The 19,696-nt window shown below is 42.3% G+C and overlaps 1 protein-coding gene across 1 annotated transcript in view; it reads left to right on the top strand.

Moving 5' to 3' along the window:
* ATP10A (ATPase phospholipid transporting 10A (putative)) overlaps nucleotides 1–19,696 on the top strand; it is a 189,377-nt gene that overhangs the window by 152,820 nt on the left and 16,861 nt on the right. The window contains 4 exon segments of the mRNA XM_055326486.1: nucleotides 2,087–2,675; nucleotides 9,966–10,069; nucleotides 10,163–10,289; nucleotides 15,693–15,877. Coding sequence (XP_055182461.1) covers nucleotides 2,087–2,675; nucleotides 9,966–10,069; nucleotides 10,163–10,289; nucleotides 15,693–15,877 — 1,005 coding nt within the window.

Below are 19,696 nucleotides of genomic sequence, written 5' to 3'. Positions count from 1 at the left end.
TGAATCTGTACCTTACCACCCAGCTGAGTGGCCTTGGACAAGCCATTCCCTTCCTGTGCCTTAAGTACCTGACCTGTGACATGGAGGCAGTAGTAAGAGTTTAAAGAAAGGGGTCAGAGTAGGGCTTTGCACATAATAATTGTAACTGGTGTTAAAAGGGCTTTTAATTTCTTTCAAGGAGAGGTGGTCAAGAATCAATCAGCGGTTACTAAGATGGTAGAAATATAGCAATGCCCAAGTTGTTTTTTGTTTGGGTTAATTACAAGGTTCTCTCTGAAGAGAGTTAAGTTTCATGTATGAACAGGTCCTTTATATCTGTTAACAACTCCTCCAGGTAGGCCAGGAGGTGTGTGTGTGTGGGTGCACCTAAGGAGGAATCTGCATAGTGCAGCTAGGCAACTTTACATGGATAAAAACCAGTGTATTCTAGGGCCAGATGCATGCCATAGACCTGCCCCTCAACTGCCCTCTCTCCCAGACCCGTTTCCCTCCCCCTAAGTCAGCGGGTTCCACTGATGGAGCCATTGGTGTGTGATGTTGGATAAACAAAGGGTCTCTGCTCTGTCTTCACAGCAGCATATCTGGCAGTGATGCAGCTTCCCCCACCCCCCACGGCACCCCCCACCATGTTTTTGCTCCTGTGCTCTTGCTCCTGCCACATTGGCCTGCAGAAGCTCCAGTGGGCCTGGTGGATCCAGAGTGGACAGGTCCCATCACCCAGAGACTGCAGGGTTGCACCATCTGCCTTAGGTGAGGGCTGCTTCCTGGGGCAGCTCACCTCATAGCTGCCTTAGTATCCCTTATCTGACCTTTGGGTTCTGCCACCACCCTGTATTCAAGTCCCACTGGCATGCATCCCTAGAGAAGTATCTGGTTTCTAGTTAGACTTGTCTGAGACCCAGACATTGTTGCAACTACTGAATAAGTGAGAGAGACCCCAGCATAACTGAGGCATGTGATGATGGTCACAGATGTAGTGCATTCCACATAGGATACAGGATATTTAATCTCCTGCCTTCAGACTGCTAACGAACAGGTCTCTGGATAGCACTTAGTGAGTGCTATCTTCAAGGGTATTTGGAGCCAGCAGGAGCTCCACTGTGGCTGCTTGAGTCTCCCCTTGGATATGTAGCACATTTAAAGTCTATACAAACAAAGAAACAGCATCTTTACCAAAATTGGTCCCATGTGCCCTGTTTTAGCAAATGCCTAACTTTTCTGGAAGCTGTTATGTAATTTACAACTTTGGGCATATGGGGAAAATTATGAAAATTTAAGGCTAACTATAATTCAATGTTTTGATTGTTGCAACATTTGCTCTGAATCCATTTTCTAGCAGAAAATTAAAATAGGTATATTATACCGGCATTAGTGAACAATACTCATTTAAATAGAAGATTGCTGTTGCTGCATCATTGAGCTGTTTAGAACTTTAGCAAATGTATATAACTGTCATTTTGTTGTTTTCACTTCTTGTTAGAAGATACGTAATGTATTGTGACTTAAAAAAAAAAACATGCTAAATTGTTTGAATCCTGAATTTTTCCAAGCATTTAATCTGTTTGGAAAAGTTCTCTTGGGTTTGGGAATGTTATTTAAATTTTATATAGACATAATTCAAAGCAATGTATAAATTGGTCTTTTGTTAACTGCTTTTTGTAATTGATGGGGGGCAGGGAACAAAGCTGGATTTTGTGCCAGGCATACACTTCTGAACCTCTTCTGCGAAGCAATGGGACATTGCAGTGTGGGAACAGCTATCAGAGGGGATAGTGTCTAAGCTTGCAGGTACTACTAGCCACACGGTCCCTGAGTCAGTCCAGAGCCTTGGTGTGGCTACTTAGGGGATCACATTCTAAAGGAATGTATATTGCTAATTTTTGTTTAAGTAAGTGGAAGAGACCAAAGGATGGTCTCAAGGAAGAAATGCTGGCTCTGGTTGCAGTTTCTACTGTATGCCCCCAAATCTGGGAAATGAGAACTCTGTGCTCTGAGCTTCCACTGGAGAAGTGGAGGGGTGCCCTGTGGTAGTTTGCGTGAGGCATCTAGACATACCTCACCTGCCTTCTGACTGCATCTCTTGCAGGTGAGGGTAAGGTTTGAGGTGAAGTCCCCCGTGAAGACGATAGAAGACTTCCTACGGAGGTTCTCACCCAGCCGCCTGACCTCAGGCTGCAGCAGCATTGGGAGCCTGGCCACCAACAAAGCCACCCATAAGTCAGGGTCCAACTTTCTGTCCACTCTATCCAATGACCGTACGCTGCTCAAGCTGGAGGAGAAGCTGAGCCAGCCAACTAAAGCCATCGCGAGCAATGGCTATAGCAGCGGGGCTGCCAGTTGGACCCCGGAGCACACTGCCCAGGAACAGGAGCTAGAGCAGGAGAAGGAGCAGGAGTGGGAGCTGCGCTATGAGGCAGAGAGCCCTGACGAGGCAGCGCTTGTGTATGCTGCACGAGCCTACAACTGTGCACTGGTGGACCGACTGCATGACCAGGTGTCAGTGGAGCTGCCGCACTTGGGCAGACTCACCTTCGATCTCCTGCATATACTGGGCTTTGACTCCATCCGCAAGAGGATGTCAGTGGTGATCCGCCATCCACTCACTGATGAGATCAATGTCTACACCAAAGGAGCCGACTCAGTGGTCATGGATCTCTTGCTACCCTGCTCCTCAGGTATCCAGCTCCCCTCCTCTGGGCAGTACCCTCAGTTCCAGGTGGAAGCCCCAAGAAATCAGTCCCTTTCCCCAGTCCCTTCCCATGTGAATGTAAAGTGATTTTCATTAAGCCTTTTCTGAAGCAGTGCCCATCAGAGATTTGCCTCTCTGGATTGTCCTCTCCTCCTTTAAGGGATTTGGACTAGAATGCTGAGGGGTGGGAGATGGAGAGTTTTAGTGCCTGAACTCACCTTAGAACAGTGGGGTTGGGGGTTCCTTTTTTTTAAGATTTTATTTATTTATTCATGAGAGAAACACAGAGACAAAAACATAGAGGGAGAAGCAAGCTCCCTGCAGGAAGCCCGATCGGGGACTCAATTCCAGGACCCCGGGATCATGACCTGAGCTAAACGCAGATAGACGCTCAACCACTAAGTCACCCAGGCATCCATTAGCATCATTCTATAAATCTGGACAATGAAGGTTAAGAACTTTTAGACTGGAAGTTCCAAGAGCTTCCATCCTGCTATGATGCCTGGACCAGGGCAGGTATGCAGCCAGGTTATGGTTCTAGCCCATTTGTGAAGCTGCCTCAGGCCACAGTGAGAGCTAGGTAGTGGATGCTGCTGGTCTCTCAGCCGCCTCCATCTGTCCCACCTCAGGCAGAGCAGCTCCATCTTAGTCTCTTTTGTGTACTAGAATTCCATTTAATTTCTATGTTAAACAAGAGGAATTTGAAAACTATTGGTGTTAGAGAGTGGAACTTTTTCCAGCAGAAGGGTTTCCTTTAACCTCCTTCTAGATACAAATGCTTTTGGGTCTTGAGAGAAGAATGGCCTAGGTCCCCATTAGTAAACCTGGTCACCCCTCCTCTCTACTTGGACAATGATGGAGTGCACATCTGACCTCCAGGAGAGAGAGAGGCAGGATGGAGGTGAGGATGCTGCTGGCAGATGGAGAGGTACCTGCTGGGGTTCTGCTGCCTGACCTCCATAGTCTCCCTGTTTATTGTATCCTGGAAACAGCTCTAGGTGCAACCTGCTGTGAAACTCTGTACACTAGGTATGGCCTTTCCAGAGCTCTGGGATGGAACTAGGGAATACTTTACTTCCTGTGGTCCTCTCACCATAATCTCAGTGTCTCAGAACAAGACTCCTGGCTCCCAAGTGTGGCACCACTCCACTGTGGGAAAGTATACTGGAGGACTCTTTTCCCATGGCAGAGCTGTTGCCTCTTAATTTGTAAACATGTCTCTGAAAACAGTTTGGATAGCTTTTCATGGCAGTAACCTACCAGAGGGCAGGGCTTCTGTGCTAGTGGACATAGAATCCAATTCACAGGCTGACTTGGCTTTCCAGGAGCCTTCTTCATTTTGCCATTCCATATGTTGCCTTTTTGTTTTGTTGATTGTTTCCTCTGCTGTGCAAAAGCTTTTTCTTTTTGATGTAGTCTCAATAGTTTTTTTTTGTTTTTTTGTTTTTTTTTTTTTGCTTCTGTTTCCCATGCCTCAGGAGACATAGAAAAGTGTTGCTATGGCCAATGTCAGAGAAATTACTACCTGTGTTCTCTTCTAGGACCTTTGTGGTTGCAGGTCTCATATTTAAGTCTTTAATCCATTTTGAGTTTATTTTTGTGTATGATGTAAGAAAGTGGTCCAGTTTCATTCTTGTACATATAGCTGTCCAGTTTTCCCACCATTTATTGGGGGGAGAAAGACACTGGAACAAAGCAACACGTGGAAGCTAAACAACATGATATTAAAGAACTAAAGGGTCAGGAAATGAATCAAAGAAATCAGAAAGTACATGGAAACAAATGGACATGAAAATACAATGCTCCCAAACCTTTAGGATGCAGCAAAGGCAGCCATAAGAGGGAAGTATATAGCGATATAGGCCTGCCTCAAAAAATGAGAAAAAGTACAACTAAACAGTGTAACCTCACACCTAAAGGAACTAGTAAAAGAAGAACAAAGACCAACAGTAGTAGAAGGAAGGAAATAATAAATATCACAGCAAAAATAAATGACATAGAGACTGGGAAAAAAAACAGTAGGAAGAAAATCTTTGAAACCAAGAGCTCAAAAAAAAAAAAAAAGAAAGAAAGAAACCAAGAGCTCGTTCTTTAAAAAAAGATGAACAAAATGGATAAACCCTTAGCCAGGCTCATCAAGGGAAAAAAAAAACCCCAAATAAATAAACAGAAACAAGAAAGGAGAAGTAACAACTGACACTACAGAAATACAAAGGATTATGAGAGAATACTACAAAAAAAAAATTACATGCCAACAAGTTGGACAACCTAGAAGAAGTAAATAAATTTCTAGCAACATACAATGTTCTAAAACTGAAAACGTTTCTGTTTTCTATAGAAAACTTTCTATTTCACAGAGAAATAGAAAATCTGAACGGACTAATTAATAGTAACAAAATTGAATTAGTAATAAAAAAACTACCAAAAAATAGAAATCCAGGACCAGATGAATTCACAGGTGAATTCTGCCTAACATTTATTTTTTTTTTAATTTTTTTTTTAATTTATTTATTTATTTATTTATGATAGTCACAGAGAGAGAGAGAGAGAGGCGGAGACACAGGCAGAGAGAGAAGCAAGCTCCATGCACCGGGAGCCCGACGTGGGATTCGATCCCGGGTCTCCAGGATCGCGCCCCGGGCCAAAGGCAGGCGCCAAACCGCTGCGCCACCCAGGGATCCCCCTGCCTAACATTTAAAGAAGAGTTAATATGTATTCTTTTCAAACTATTCTAAAAAAGAGAGGAAAACTTCCACATATATTTTACAAGCCTTCTTTATTCTGAAATTTAATTTTGCATCCACACAAAAGAAAAACAGATATGGCAATTATCTGAACAGATTTAATTCTACTATTAAAAAAATCCAATCATCTCTGTGCTATTTCACAGCCTTTCATTAAAGACAGTTTAATGGACCACTGAATTTCAGCCTTCACCGCATACAGCAGGGTTATATATAAAGTAAAAGGTCTGGAGTAGCACTAGCAAACAGAGGTCTCTCGGAGGAAATTACTACCCGTATCTAGGTAACTATAGATGAGAAGCAAAGTTTTCCATCTGTTCCACCATGAAAAAGCCCTGTAAAAGAGTGATATTACTATTGTTACACATTGCCCAAACCATGACATTGAAAAGGGGAAATTAAAAATAAAACAGTTTGTGTAGTTCTCCATCTTATTCTAGGAATTTCTAAGCAGTGTGTAGTTCAGGTAGTATGGGATAGGGAAGATCTCCATGTAGACATCCAGCAACTTAAGATTCAGGATGTTCTGAGACCCCGTTGGTTTCTCAAGAGAGGAACTGGAGGATGGCTCTGGGGTCACCTTGAGGTTATCTAATGATGACACCTGACATTATAAATGCTTCAACTTTACTTTGTGGGGTGGGTGGCTGTGGAGAGAAGCAGACATACAGAGTACTTACCTGTGCTGCTGTACCTGTGTGCTGGTGATAGAGTGAAGTAGGCACATAAGTATTATCCTCGAAATTACTTTAGACCTTTACGATCTTTCTTCAAAGAGATCTAACACTTTTACCAAAAAAGGCATGAAGAGGCTACACTAATGGTGGATGTGACTGTTAGAGGGAATGTGTCCTATTCTTAAGATGTAATCATGGCTTGGAAGTTGTATGGGATCAGGTGGAAAGCAGGGAGTCCACCCCACCCCGTACCTGTATATCTCTCTTCAAATCCCAGGTCTCCATTTATGGGCTCGTGGGACCCTGGATAAGTCACTTACTTTCTTTGCCTCTGTTTCTCATCTGTACAAAGGAAATCAGGATACTGACCTCACAGGAGGCCCTTATCCAAGGGCTGGTCTGATATAAGTATGGAGTATAAGCTGTAGGTCCCTTTCCCTTCTCTCGGGTTCCTTCCCCTTAAGATTCACTTGCTTGAGGTTTGGTCCAGTTGCCACTTTGTGGGGTGTCTAAGACACAAATACCCAGACTGCTCCACCATCCTCCCAAGAGTGAGGATGGAGAGTGGCCCACCAGTTAGCATGGGCCTCACCCACTGCTGCTAGTCAGTAAATCAGTCAATGCATGCATGAACAAAGAGGGGAATTCACCTTCTTATTCTACTGTCTTACTACAGTGAAACTCCTTATAGAAGAAATAAACTTGTCTGAAGTATAGAAGAAATGGAAATTGCACTTAGAGCATTTTAAAAACACATGTTAAGGGGAACCTGGGTGGCTCAGTGGTTGAGCATCTGCCTTTGGCTCACGTCATGATCCCAGAGTACTAGGATCAAGTCCTGCATCTGGATCCCCATGGGGAACTTGCTTCTCCCTCTGCTTATGTCTCTGCCTCTGTGTGTGTGTGTGTGTGTGTGTCTCATGAATGAATAAAATAAAAATTTTTAAAAACCACACCTGTTAAAATCATGAGTAGGAGTGGATGTTTTCCTCTGAGGTTCCCTTCATAGGGTTCTGAGCATTGCCAGCAGTGCCCTGGTAGGGACTCCACTGCAGTGTCCATCTGCACTGCTCAGCCAGAGTCAGAGCTGGAGCAGGGTTCCTCTCCATCTACTGCATCTTGAGGTCAGGGACTTGGGAGTCATCCGTACAGACTGACAGGAGCTGTTACTGTCAGATACTGTGCATGCCCCCCCAAATCCCTCCCTACCCAGCCCCTGGCTGTGGCTGCAGGGACCTTCTTCACGTGCCCTTCAGGCCACCACCACCCACCAAAAGGTGCTAGGTGGCATTGGTGCCACTTCTGCCCCTGGTGTTGCCCCATTGTTCAAGTAGCTATGTTGCAGACACAGAATTCTTCCTACTGCCAAAGACAGAAAAGCTGCAAGGGGTCTGGGTTGCCTGTAGAATAACAGAAAGAAGAGGCTGATATTGTGTGAATATCACTTAAAGTGCAGTATGAATGTGGGAATGCCTATAGTCTGAGATTAGTGCAGGAGAGCCAGGCTGACCACATAACTCGGGGTGGGGGGGTCCATGGGTTTGCTTTCTAGGATAGGGCCCAATGCCCTCTTTTTAGATGCCCCCAGCTCCCTCAGTGCTTGCCTGCTTTGAGTTTGTGTTCTTTTCACCGACCTGGCCCCTCCATCAGAATGTAGATGTATCCCAGCATCTACGAATTGCCAATCCTGCAAACCCCAACACTGGCTCTTCCCAGTGACTGTCCAGCCATTGGTGGGGTGGGAATATGCGAGGGAGAAGTCATGTAAGAATCAGGAGCAAGGTCGTACCTCAGGTGGCAGAGGATGTGTGTGTCTGGAGGAGTGAGGGGCCAAGGCAGAGCAGTACTACTTTGCTCCCTGTCCCAGGCCCTGCTTGGGTGACCTCATAGAGAAACAGCTCAGCGTGGCAGCCTGTGTGATCACACGCTCATCCACGGCTCCCAGTGTGCCAAGCTCCAGGCCCACCCTCTAGCTCCGTCAGTTCTGTTTTGACCAAGTGTTCAGCCACAGCCACTGCACACTGCTGCTTTGCTGGAGTGCAGTCTTCCTCTCCCCTCTCTGGAAACCAAAGTCTTTTATTATTATTATTATTCTGATTCCAAAGGCCCTCAGGTAGACATGTATTTGCTCAAATAACAGCAAGTGGAGCAATTGTTATTATACCCTTCTAAAATTGCTATCACAGTATCAGGAGTAAATGGTAGTCAAAATTAAGATGTCATCTTTGGATTGTCATCTTTTCAGGAAATTTAAATTCCTAAAGCAAAGTAATCTAGGGCACTGTTTTTTTTTTCACTCTTGTTCCCTTAAAGAGCCTTTTTAGACATTTTTTAATGATTTCCCCATGACATTTTAATGCCACAGATATGCTGTGTATTTGTTATATATCTGTGCCTTATGCTCTGCCTAAGTATGTTTTAAATATGTAATTAAAATTAATTCTGGGCTTTTGTCCCAGAATCAATGTTTTAGACCCTCAGGGTGCTATCTTCTCTCTGAAGAACACATGTCTGAGAGGTGAAAGTGTTTCTCCCAGGCCCAGTTTGTCTAGGGCCTGACTCAGATAGTAGACAGCCTGCCCCAGACCAGGGGCCTCACTACCAGTAAGTACAGTTGCTGGATTTAGCAAACAAAATATATTGAATGCCCAGTTAAGTTAAATTTGAATTCCAGATAAAAAACACACAATGTTTTTAGTAAAACTATGTCTTATGTGATATTTGCACATCCTATATTCTGTCTGGTAATACTGTTGGTGCTCTGGGGAAAGAAACTGCATTTTGTATTAAAGTACATTTTTTTCACAAACTAGAAGAATGTGTAGCTTCATTTACATCCACCTCCTGGACCAAGGACACCAGAGCACTCCTAATTAAGTTTTGTTTATATAAGCTCATTTCAACAAAGGTCATTAATAACCATCAAAAATATGATTTGATTCTTTTTTAAAATACCAGCTTTTACTTTAAATTTTACGTGAAAAGTGTGTACTGTTTACATGTGATGAAATAGACTGGGGATGAATCTAGTGGTGGGGAGGTTTACACATGTCTCTTATAGGAGGTTGTTGGAAGGATGTTTTTGTGACATTCCTGCTTAATGAATTGCAACAAAATGCAGTTCCAAACTCAGCCAGCTAGAGCACAGCAGGAAGGTGCAGACCACTTATTTCCCACTGGCCTTGAAACACAGTCATAATATATTTTTATCATGCACAAACTAAAATGCCTTATGCCTTTCCACTCATAATTGGCAGCCCATGAAAATGGCAGATTTAAGAAAGTAAGCATCACCTTGTCATGGATGCCACAGTCAGGTGAGGCTCAGAGTCAGCACTTCTGGTTTGTTAATAAGCAGTAAGTCTGCTCAGCTGTGTCTACAGGAAACAAAAAGGGGCGGCTGTTTGGAGAACTATTAATGGACTTAGTTTTTTCTTTTTACTTGTGGTTAAAAAAAACCCACATAACCTAAAATATACCATCTTAATAAGTGACAGTTCAAATAGTGAACATTGCTGTGCAATAGATCTCCAGAACTTCATCTTGCAAAACAAACACTGTACCCATTGGACAATTGCTCTTGTCTCCTCACCCCCTCAGCCGCTGGCAACCACTATTGTACATTCTGTGTCTGTGAGTATGACTACTTTCATGGGAAGCTACCCTGGAAGTGGGGTGAGAAATGCTTCCAGGCTGGAACCTCTGGGGTGATACCAACCTCTCATATGGGTAAGCTACATATGTAGAGTTGTTTCAATACCATGCAAAGCTACCTGAGGTTTATTGAATGGTCCAGGGCATTCCACTGGACTCTTGTTCTTACTTATCCCTATTTCTGCTTCTAATCCAACCTAGATGATGCCAGAGGAAGGCATCAAAAGAAAATCCGAAGCAAGACTCAGAATTACCTCAACTTGTATGCAGTGGAAGGCCTGCGCACCTTGTGCATTGCCAAGAGGGTGAGTGGGTGTCACCTCCACAAGCATGTGTGCTGACCACTGCCTCCATAGTGCTCAGTGCCTGCGTGGCACTCATCAGTGTGTTTCACATAGGTTCTGAGTAAAGAAGAGTATGCCTGTTGGTTGCAAAGCCACTTGGAAGCAGAATCTTCTCTGGACAACCGTGAGGAGCTTCTTTTCCAGTCTGCCATTCGCCTGGAAACAAACTTGCATCTGTTGGGTAATTATGCACATGAGCATGTGTTGTGCCAAGCAGTATGGAATTTGCAGAGACAGTTCTGGATGGGGAGGTGACATGGCTCTAGTCATTTGGTAGCTCTGCACATGCTTGGCTTGGTTGAAGAATTGCCTGGCCTGATGCTAGCATGGCTCCCAGGCCCAGCCATCCTTGAGAGAACATTCATACCATGGCCTGTTTCTGTGGCCTTCCATGTGCTGTCCGACCAGGCACCCAGTGACAACACCTGGCTTGCCTCCCCTTAAACCCTGCTTTCCCACCAGAAATAGAGATGAGGAATGAGGCTTCTCAACAACTGATGCTTGAAGGGACTCCCTCCACCTCCTACCCCTAAAACAAAAAGAAACTATTGGACTCCAGAAATGGCTGTACTTTACATCTTATGAATGTTTCATAGATTCAATTTGGATGAAAAGAAAAAAACTCATTTTTACTAAAATGTGTTCATATTTGCTACTGTGTTCATATTAGTATTTATAAGAATGTTTATTTTAATATTTAAAATATTTAATACTAAGTCTGTATTAAAGTAGCTGAGTCTTTGTATGTGTACTATGACCATACCAGGAACTGCTTGTGATCAAGCTATATATGCACACACCGCAACCCGTGGTGCCAATAGTCAGATGGTATACCTGGGGCATGAAGAAACTGGAGTCCATCCCTCTTCATTTAATACAGAAAGGCTGTAATTTATTTGGTCCTATTCCCTGGACAAAGGATCTGGGCTATCTATATATCTATATATGCATATCTAATATAGTAATATATTTAATAGCATAACATACACACTTTGTATAATATTCTTTTTTGCCTATGGTGTCCTATAGAGGACATGCACTGCTCAAAAAAGCCCCAAGATCCAGATGCCCAGAGATATCATGAGCAATATCCTTGGGGGTGATTAAATAAAATACTTGGAAGACAGCTGTGTTTTTTCTAGCTTGTTGGGTTTTAATTTACCGCACTAGGACTATTCACATCTAGGAGATGCTTCTCCAAAAGACGCTGTTGATCAGATCTGTGGGATAGGCAGGGGTTCCTTCTTGGTCCTCCTGGCCCATGGGCAGGTTGTACCTGTCTCACTTCTTCGACCCTTCACTGTGGGCACTCTCTTTGGAGGACTCTGACTCTTGGATGCAGTAAAATTTGCCTCCCCAGTCCCTTCTACCAGTGGGTGATGGTCCCACCCTGTGGAGCAGGGCAGACAAAATCTCTTCCCTTTCCCAGAGGGTGAGACCTTAACTGTTTGAGGGCTTGGCTATGAGTCCCCATGCTGTGTACCTGTATTTTTAGGCACTCTTACCTTTCCTTCTTTCAGAGTCTAGGATCCTTGGCTTGGTTATCTGTACTATCCTGGCTCTGTCACTTACTGATCATGAGAGCCTGGGCAAGTGAGTCAGTCTTTTTGGCATCCTAGTCTCCTTATCTGCCAGGTAATAATCCTGTGGGGGTGAGCAGAGGGGGTGCAGTGAAGCACTGAGCAAGGTCCAGGCACAGGGTCGAATACTCGGCTGCACATGGGGATGAATCTTAGGTTACTGCCTCCATATCTGTTACAGCCTAGCTGACCTCTTCTGTACAGACTCCTTCTGGTGGTTGGGCATCCATCACCTCCCTTGGCCTCTATGCTGTATCTCTGTTAAGATGTCCTGAATTTTTAATAGCCCTAGAATACCCGAAGTTCATACTGAACTTGAGATCAACTCACCTTCCTCGATCTTTTTCAGAGGAATTGCTTTCTAGCTTGGATTCTGTAATGTTTACTTGGGCAACTATGTAAACATCTAAAAGTAAGGTTTTCTACTCATCCCTGTTCCAGTATTTTTCTTTTGGGGCTAGGATAATAGAGGTTTTTAGGATCCTGATTCAGCCACATTCTGCTGTCATCCTCAGTGGATGTTTATCTCCAGGGCACATTCAATGGCTCTGAGAAGAGACAGTGAACCACCAGAGTGCCCCACAGTGGGCACCAGCAGTGTGCTGGAGTCTACTCATGCCTGCTGCTTGAGGGCCTTTTCATACATTTTCAGAAATTTTGCAATCACTGCTGTATTGCATAAATTTTCCAGAATTTTGCATAGCTTTTTGATGCTGTTGGTAGCTTGACATCAGCCAAGGTGAGTATATTTGTACCACAGAAATGGGAAAATACAGCAAATCAGCTTCCCTCCTGCTAGCTGGTTGTTAAATACTTAGCATCTCTTGCAGTCTGGGATATTTATTTAAGATTCAAATGATGAAGCCTGAGCTGGAGAGTAGGAGAGCCACCATCATAGCTTTATCTACAGACACTGTGTTCCAAATCCTCACATTAATTTTTGAGAAATGCAAAGTAAACTATTTCTATTTTTAATAAGCCCAAAGCCAAATATCCCTTCTAAACCTTTTCATTTAGGTTCTTATATTAAATAACATCAGAGAACTACAAAGAAAGGGTTACCAAGTATACTATGTTCTTGAAATTTTCTTTTCCATAATGTTCTGGCCAAGAGCCAAAATTCAAAGGACAACACTCTGTTCACTTTCCCCAGCATTCCTGTTTTTTTTTTCCAGATGTCACATGAAACTCCCCTCCCACAAAAAGCCACCTGACACATTTGATCACAGTGAAGCATGGTGGCACTAGCTTGAACCCTACTACCTATCCTGTTATAACACTCAAAATGCCAAGTTCTCCCAAGGCTCAAGCTGTAGAGAGGTGGCATTTACTCTAAATTGCATGGATTCCATTACTAATAAGCTACGTTAGAGAGCTGAAGAAAGACCACTATGCTTCCAGATAATTTTTAAAGAACTGTTCCCTGAGATTTACTCTATTCTCAGCCGCATTTCATGCTGAGATAGGTATACTTTACATAATTCTCTTTGTGAGTTCAATAATATTTCTGTGTTTGATTCAAAGCTGCACAGAGAGGTTAGGATCAATCCAGCAACCTAGTTAGGACCCATTACTTTGGCCAGTTAGCTCCTGAAATGAAGACGCTTTATTTTTAAGGTATTAGGTTTTCCCCCAAGGACTGGAATTTATGTCAGTCCTTCCCTGCTTGCTTTCTTGGAGGACATTTATCAAGGAGCCCTGGCTGAGCAACTGGTTTACAAAGGTGGAGAGTTACAAGTCCCTTTTGTAGAAAGTGGCTCTCTAGTGAAGGGTGGGTAACTGGTTGAGTTACTCACCTAGTACTGCTTTTGTAGTGGAAGCTTTTCTAGAGCAGCCATACAGGTCAGAAGTTTGGAGCATGAGACACACCGTGCATGGAATGCTAGCTATTCCCTAGCTAATCTCTCTCACCTTTGCTTTCCACATCTATATGGTGGGGATAGTTGTAGTACTCACATGTTAGGGATGCTGCAGAAATTTATGGCAATTAATAATTCATCAGGGGTAGCCACCATTATGATTATTCCATACACTGTTATTATTAAGTATGAAAAAGATATTTTTTTAAAGATTTAGAGAGAGAGCACACACGTGCACATGCACAAAGGGAAGGGGCTATGGGAGAGGGAGAGAGAAACTCTTAACTAGACTCCATGCTGAGCACAGATCTGATGCAGAGCTTAATCTCACAACCCCAAGATCATGACCTTAGCCAAAACCAAGAGTTGAACACTCAACCAACTGTGCCACCAAGGCTGCCCTGAACAAGACATTTTGAATACATGAAGACAGACATGATCATCTCTCCCTCTTTCCCTAGATATCAGGGAATATATCACAGAAAAAGTGATATATTGGTAGATGTCAACTCTTTTGGATGATTAAAATAGGGAGCCAGAGACCTAGAGCACACACTATCTCCCCATACTATAGCTGGGGGGCTAGGGGTTAAGAGAAAGGCCAAGACCAGGTGGCTTTCCAGTGCCTGGGTTGTCAGGGATATGCTTACAGTGCACATGAAGTGTAACATGGTTTTATTCCTAAGTAGACTTTGAAACCCACACCCCTGCCTGATTCTTCTCATGTGAACTCTGATTCAGAGCTGAGGGCAGCTTGGGTACAATATCTCTTCCTTTTTAATACCTTCCCAGGTTCCCATTAGCCTTCTGATACATTCAAATGAGAGGTAAGCCCAGGTCTAACACATTGTACATATGGCATGAGATGAAAAGAGAGAAGACTGACACTTACCCCGGAGGGGGCTTCTAGAGAGCTCTTGATGCTCTGTTTCCTGAGCTCAGGTCTGGTTGAACAGGTATGTGATTTGTGAAAGGGCATTATAGGATATATTTAAGAAATGCACGGTTTTTGTACATGTATTATACCTTGGCTCCACGCTCCCAGCACCTCCCAACATCCATTCTAGGAGGAGAAGGGGAAGTGGTGTCTTTCTTAGTCATTTCAGGTTGCCATAGCAAAATATTATACATGGGGCAGTATAAACAGCAGACATTGGTTTCTCACAGTTACGGAGGCTGGAAGGCCCACATCAAAGTGCCAGCCAGTTTGGTTCCTTAAAGAGCTCTCTTCCTGGTTTGCAGATGACTATCTTCTTTATGTATTCTTTAGTGGTGGAGAGAGATCATCTCTCTTGTGTCCCTTTTTAAAAGGGCACTAGCTCCATTCATAAGTATTCCACCCTCCTTCATAATGCCATCACAACAAGGGTTAGGGCTTCAACCTATGAATTTTGGAGATGGGGGACACATTCAGCCCATGGCAGCCTCAGGGAACAGTGTGACAGGGAAAGGCTGGGCCAATGAGAAGTCCTCAGGCAATGCTCTACTTCTAGAGGGAAGGTAGAGACCATCTCATTAAGTTGACAACAGGAGAAAAATTTAAGCTGACCTGGAGAGCACTTGTCTCCACTGGGTAGAAGATTTGTCCCAATATACAGAGGCCTGCATCGGGAAATTCGCTGTTTATTATGTTTGTGGAAATTACCCCTTCTGGATAATGTTGCTTTCAAGAAATAATGGACTTATATAGTCTATTCAGACTGCTAACAGTAAGCATTGCTGAGAACAAATATTGTGGATGTCATTTAGAAGCTGTGTATGGGATGGACAATTTTTAGGACATTTTCATCCTTCAGAATATGGTCATTCCCACCATCTTCCCTACAAGCTTTGTTTCTAAGTTGTTATGTTAAAAATTAGCCTTGTGTTAGAAAGCATTGGAAGTGCTTTGTTGTAGATACAAAGAATTATATTCAGTGCCTCAGTTATTCTGCCTCCTTGACTGTGTCAGTGGAGGGAGATACTAAAAGTGTTCACTGCTGTCCTGAAACGATGAATCATCATCCACAGGAGACAGGAATCAAGCAGGTCCCAGTCTGTGGGGTCATGCCAGTATCTTTGGTACGTTGGCAATGGCATTTGTACCCCATTAGAGTTTGAGGACATGTGAGGAGGGGGCTCACCTACACTTGCACATTTGACCAGGTGCCACTGGGATTGAAGACCGCCTGCAGGATGGAGTCCCAGAAACCATTGCTAAATTGCGTCAAGCAGGCCTGCAGATTTGGGTTCTCACTGGCGACAAACAAGAAACAGCCATTAACATTGCATATGCCTGCAAACTGCTGGACCATGATGAGGAAGTCATCACTCTGAATGCTGAATCCCAGGTATGTAGATTTCCAGGAGGCCCATGCTCTTCCTGGGGCAGCTTCATACCCAACTAGCCCCCACAGCAACAGGAATACTTGCCATTTCAGGAAACTGCTGTAAGATGGGCCTTTGCCCTCTCCCTCTGTGTTTGCACCTGTGTTGTGTTTCTGGCACTTACATGTTCTTGTTATATTGCCTAGGAAAATGTGGGATTTGATGGAATTTCTTAATTTCCAAAAGGTGCATCTCTGGACTTTATTAATGCAAAGTTCAACCTGCTTTTTTTCTGACCTATTCATGTCAACAATATTGGAGAATTTTTTCATGAGGTCACACAAGTCAGCAAATCCAGTCCATTCAGCATTGATGTACCCAGGATAGGATGAGTTGTCTCGGAGATGTCTGGGCACTTAGAGTCTTCATCCAATCATGTTTATCTATCCAAATCTCCGAATATGTAGGGAGTATCTACTTGTCATAAACCTGGCCTGAGCTCTTATTCTTTGAATGAGCTCCCACTTGAAACAACTTTTTTAACTGTATGACGAGGTCTGATTCATCAACTTTTTCTCCTATGGATTATCATTTAGCTGTTACATTTAAGATGGGCCTAGTCACAAAGATTTTTCCTGTATATTCTTATAGTTTATTGCATCTTTAGACACATTCTACTTTGTGTAGAATTTTGTATAAGGTATAAGGGTCAAGTCAAACTTCATTCTTCTGCATGTATCTGACCAATCCAGCACCATTTGTTGAAAAGTCTTTTTTTTTTTTCCTTTGAATCATCTTACTCTTTTGTTGAAAATCAGTTAGTCATGTTTTTTAGGGTCTATTTCTGGACATTCTGTTCTGTTGAACTGATCTGTGTGTCTTTCCTTTCACCAGTGTCATGCTGCTCTATGGGATTTTTTTAAGAAGTCTTAAAATTGGTGGGTTTTTTTTTTTTCTGATTATTCTCTGTCATTAGTTCTTCTGCTCCCTTTCCTGCCTGTCTTTGGGTTATTTAAAAACACTTTAATATTCCGTTTTAATGTGTCTCTTTCCTTCGGCAACATTGTTTTACTTGGATTCTTTAGCTTCCTTTTTTTTTCTTAGAGATTACAACATACATACTTAAATTGTCAATGTCTACTTACAACCGGTATTTTGCTACTTCACATGGAATGAAGTAGTTTTGTCCCTCCATGTGTCCTTTTACCCTCTTATATAGTAGGCATCTTCTGTATGATAGCTACAGAGGTTGAAATTCTCATCAGTTAACAATTTTTGCTGTCAACCAAAAAGCATACTTTAAAGAAGTGAAGAGGGAAGGAATAGCCCATTTTATTTACATAAATATTGACAATCTCTGCCACACTTCTTTCATCCTTGGTGTTACAAGTGTCCTTGTAGCATTTTTTCCCTCTTCCCTACTTTAGAGTAGGTCTACTGGCAATAGATTTTGTTACTTTTCTTTATCAGAGAATATTTTTATCTCACCATGGTTTCTAGGTGAAATCAACAGTTCTCTAAATCATTGTTACCCTATAGCTAATGCATCATTTTTATCTGGATGTTTTTAAATTCGTTTTATTTTGTTTTTAGTTTAAGCAGTTTGGTTATGGTATGTTTGGGCACAGATTTATTTAGATTGATACTCTGGGATTTGCCAAACTGTTTGGCTCTGAGGTTATGTCTTTCACTAAATTTGGCAAATTTTTAGCCATTATTTATTTCTTCAGACACTTTTTCTGTACTGCACTTGCTCTTCTTGTGGAAGATTGATGATATGAAGGTCAGATCTTCTGGTTTGCTTCAAAGCTCTCAAGCTGTCTTCATTTTTTAATTTTGTTTTTCTCTCTTGTTCAGATTGGTTAATTTCTATTGATCTTGGAGTTCACTGACTTTTTCTTCTGTTATTTCCATTCCATTATTGAGCCTATTTAGTAACTTGTTAAAAAATACTTTATATGGTTTATGGTTTTAAACTTACAGAGAAATTGCAAAGATAGTATTGACAGTTCCCATATAATCTACACCCAGATTTTCTTAATATTAACATCTTTACAGTAATCAATGAACCAATATTGACATATTATTACTTACTAAAATCTACATTTGGAGTGCCTGGGTGGCTCAGTATATTGAGCATCTGACTCTTTTTTTTTTTTTTAAAGGTTTCATCTTTAAATTTTTTTTTAATTTTTATTTATTTATGATAGTCACAGAGAGAGAGAGAGGCGCAGAGACATAGGCAGAGGGAGAAGCAGGCTCCATGCACCGGGAGCCCGATGTGGGATTCGATCCTGGGTCTCCAGGATCATGCCCCGGGCCAAAGGCAGGCACCAAACCGCTGCGCCACCCAGGGATCCTGAGCATCTGACTCTTGATTTCAGCTCAGGTCGTGATCTCAGGGTCCTGGGATCAAGCCCCATATCAGGTTCTGCACTGGGCATGGAGTCTGCTTAAGATTCTCTCTCTCCCCCTCTGCCCCTCCTTGCCTCTAAAAAAAAAAAATTAAAAAATAAAATCTATCTTATATTTAGAGTGTCTTAATTTTTACCTAATATCCTTTTTGTGTTCCATATACAATATCACATTACATTTAATTGTCATGTTCCCTTGGGCTCTTATTGGCTTTAGCAATTTCTTAAACTTTCTGGTTTTGATTACTTGGTAGTACTAGTCAGGTATTTTGAAAAATACTCTTATGTGGGGATTTGTCTGATGTTTTTCTCATGACTAGAATAGGGTTTTGAGTTTAGGGGGAAAACTCCATAGACCTAAAGTGCCATTTTCATCATTTTATTACATCATATCAAGAGTACATTCTATCAACATGACTTATCACTGTTGATGTTATATTTGTCAGCTTTCTCCACTGTAAGCCAATTAATTCTACCCATTTCCATATTGTACTCTTTAGAAGGAAGCATCTATGCAGAGTTCACAGTTAAAAAGTGTGGAGTTACATTCCCCTCAATAAGGACAGAGTGTCCACATAAATTATTTAGAATCCGGTGAGCTTTTTATTTTTTAAGGTGTTTTTTGGCTGTAAAAAATCTATTGGTTCTTTATATCCTGTTTTTTTTTTCCCTGAGACTTTTTATTCATTTCTAGAATGTCCACTCTTATTAGAGCATTTTTATAATAGCTGCTTCAGAGTCTTTTTCTAATTCTGGAATCTATCATCTTGGCTTTGGCTTCTGTTGATTGTCTTTTTACACATGCATAGAGAATTTCCTGATTCTTTGTATTCTGATGAATTTTGTGTTGTGGGCATTTTGAATGATACTTAGTTATTTGAAAATTCTGTGGAGAATGTGGATATTTCTTTAGACAGGAAATCCATCCTCTTAGATTCCGGCTGTAAGCTCTGCACAGCCTCTGGATAGTGGTTTTAGTGTCAGTATTATATAGCTTTTGTCAAGCTGTTAGAATATGTCTCACATTTTTGTCATCCCTTAATAAAAGTTTGGAACTTGGGTGACAGTCCATTCCAAGTTTGATTCTCAAAAGTCTTTATTATGCAATTTAGGTTTATGCCTATGTGTGCACAACTTGTGGGTGAGTTCAGGAATTAATAAACTATTCTATGGGGTCAGCTGACCAAGGTCTTCCCTCTTCACAATTTTTTCCAGTACTTTCTGGTTCTCTGGAATTCCCCTTTCTAGGCCTCTGGCCAGAAAGCCATGGTTTGAGTTACCTTGCTCTACTTTGTATGTCTGCACCAACACCTCCATCCAAGGCCAAATGGTGGTAGGACAGAAAGAAAAAAGCAGTAGTAATCTTGCCACTGCAGGGCCACAGCTTCTCTGATAGAGCCTTCAGCAGCATGTAATCCTGCTACCACT

The sequence above is a fragment of the Nyctereutes procyonoides genome, unplaced genomic scaffold (assembly GCF_905146905.1).
Source record: "Nyctereutes procyonoides isolate TBG_1078 unplaced genomic scaffold, NYPRO_anot_genome, whole genome shotgun sequence".
Taxonomy (NCBI): domain Eukaryota; kingdom Metazoa; phylum Chordata; class Mammalia; order Carnivora; family Canidae; genus Nyctereutes; species Nyctereutes procyonoides.
Note: the sequence above shows the minus strand (reverse complement) of the source record. Positions and strands in the feature narration are given on the sequence as shown.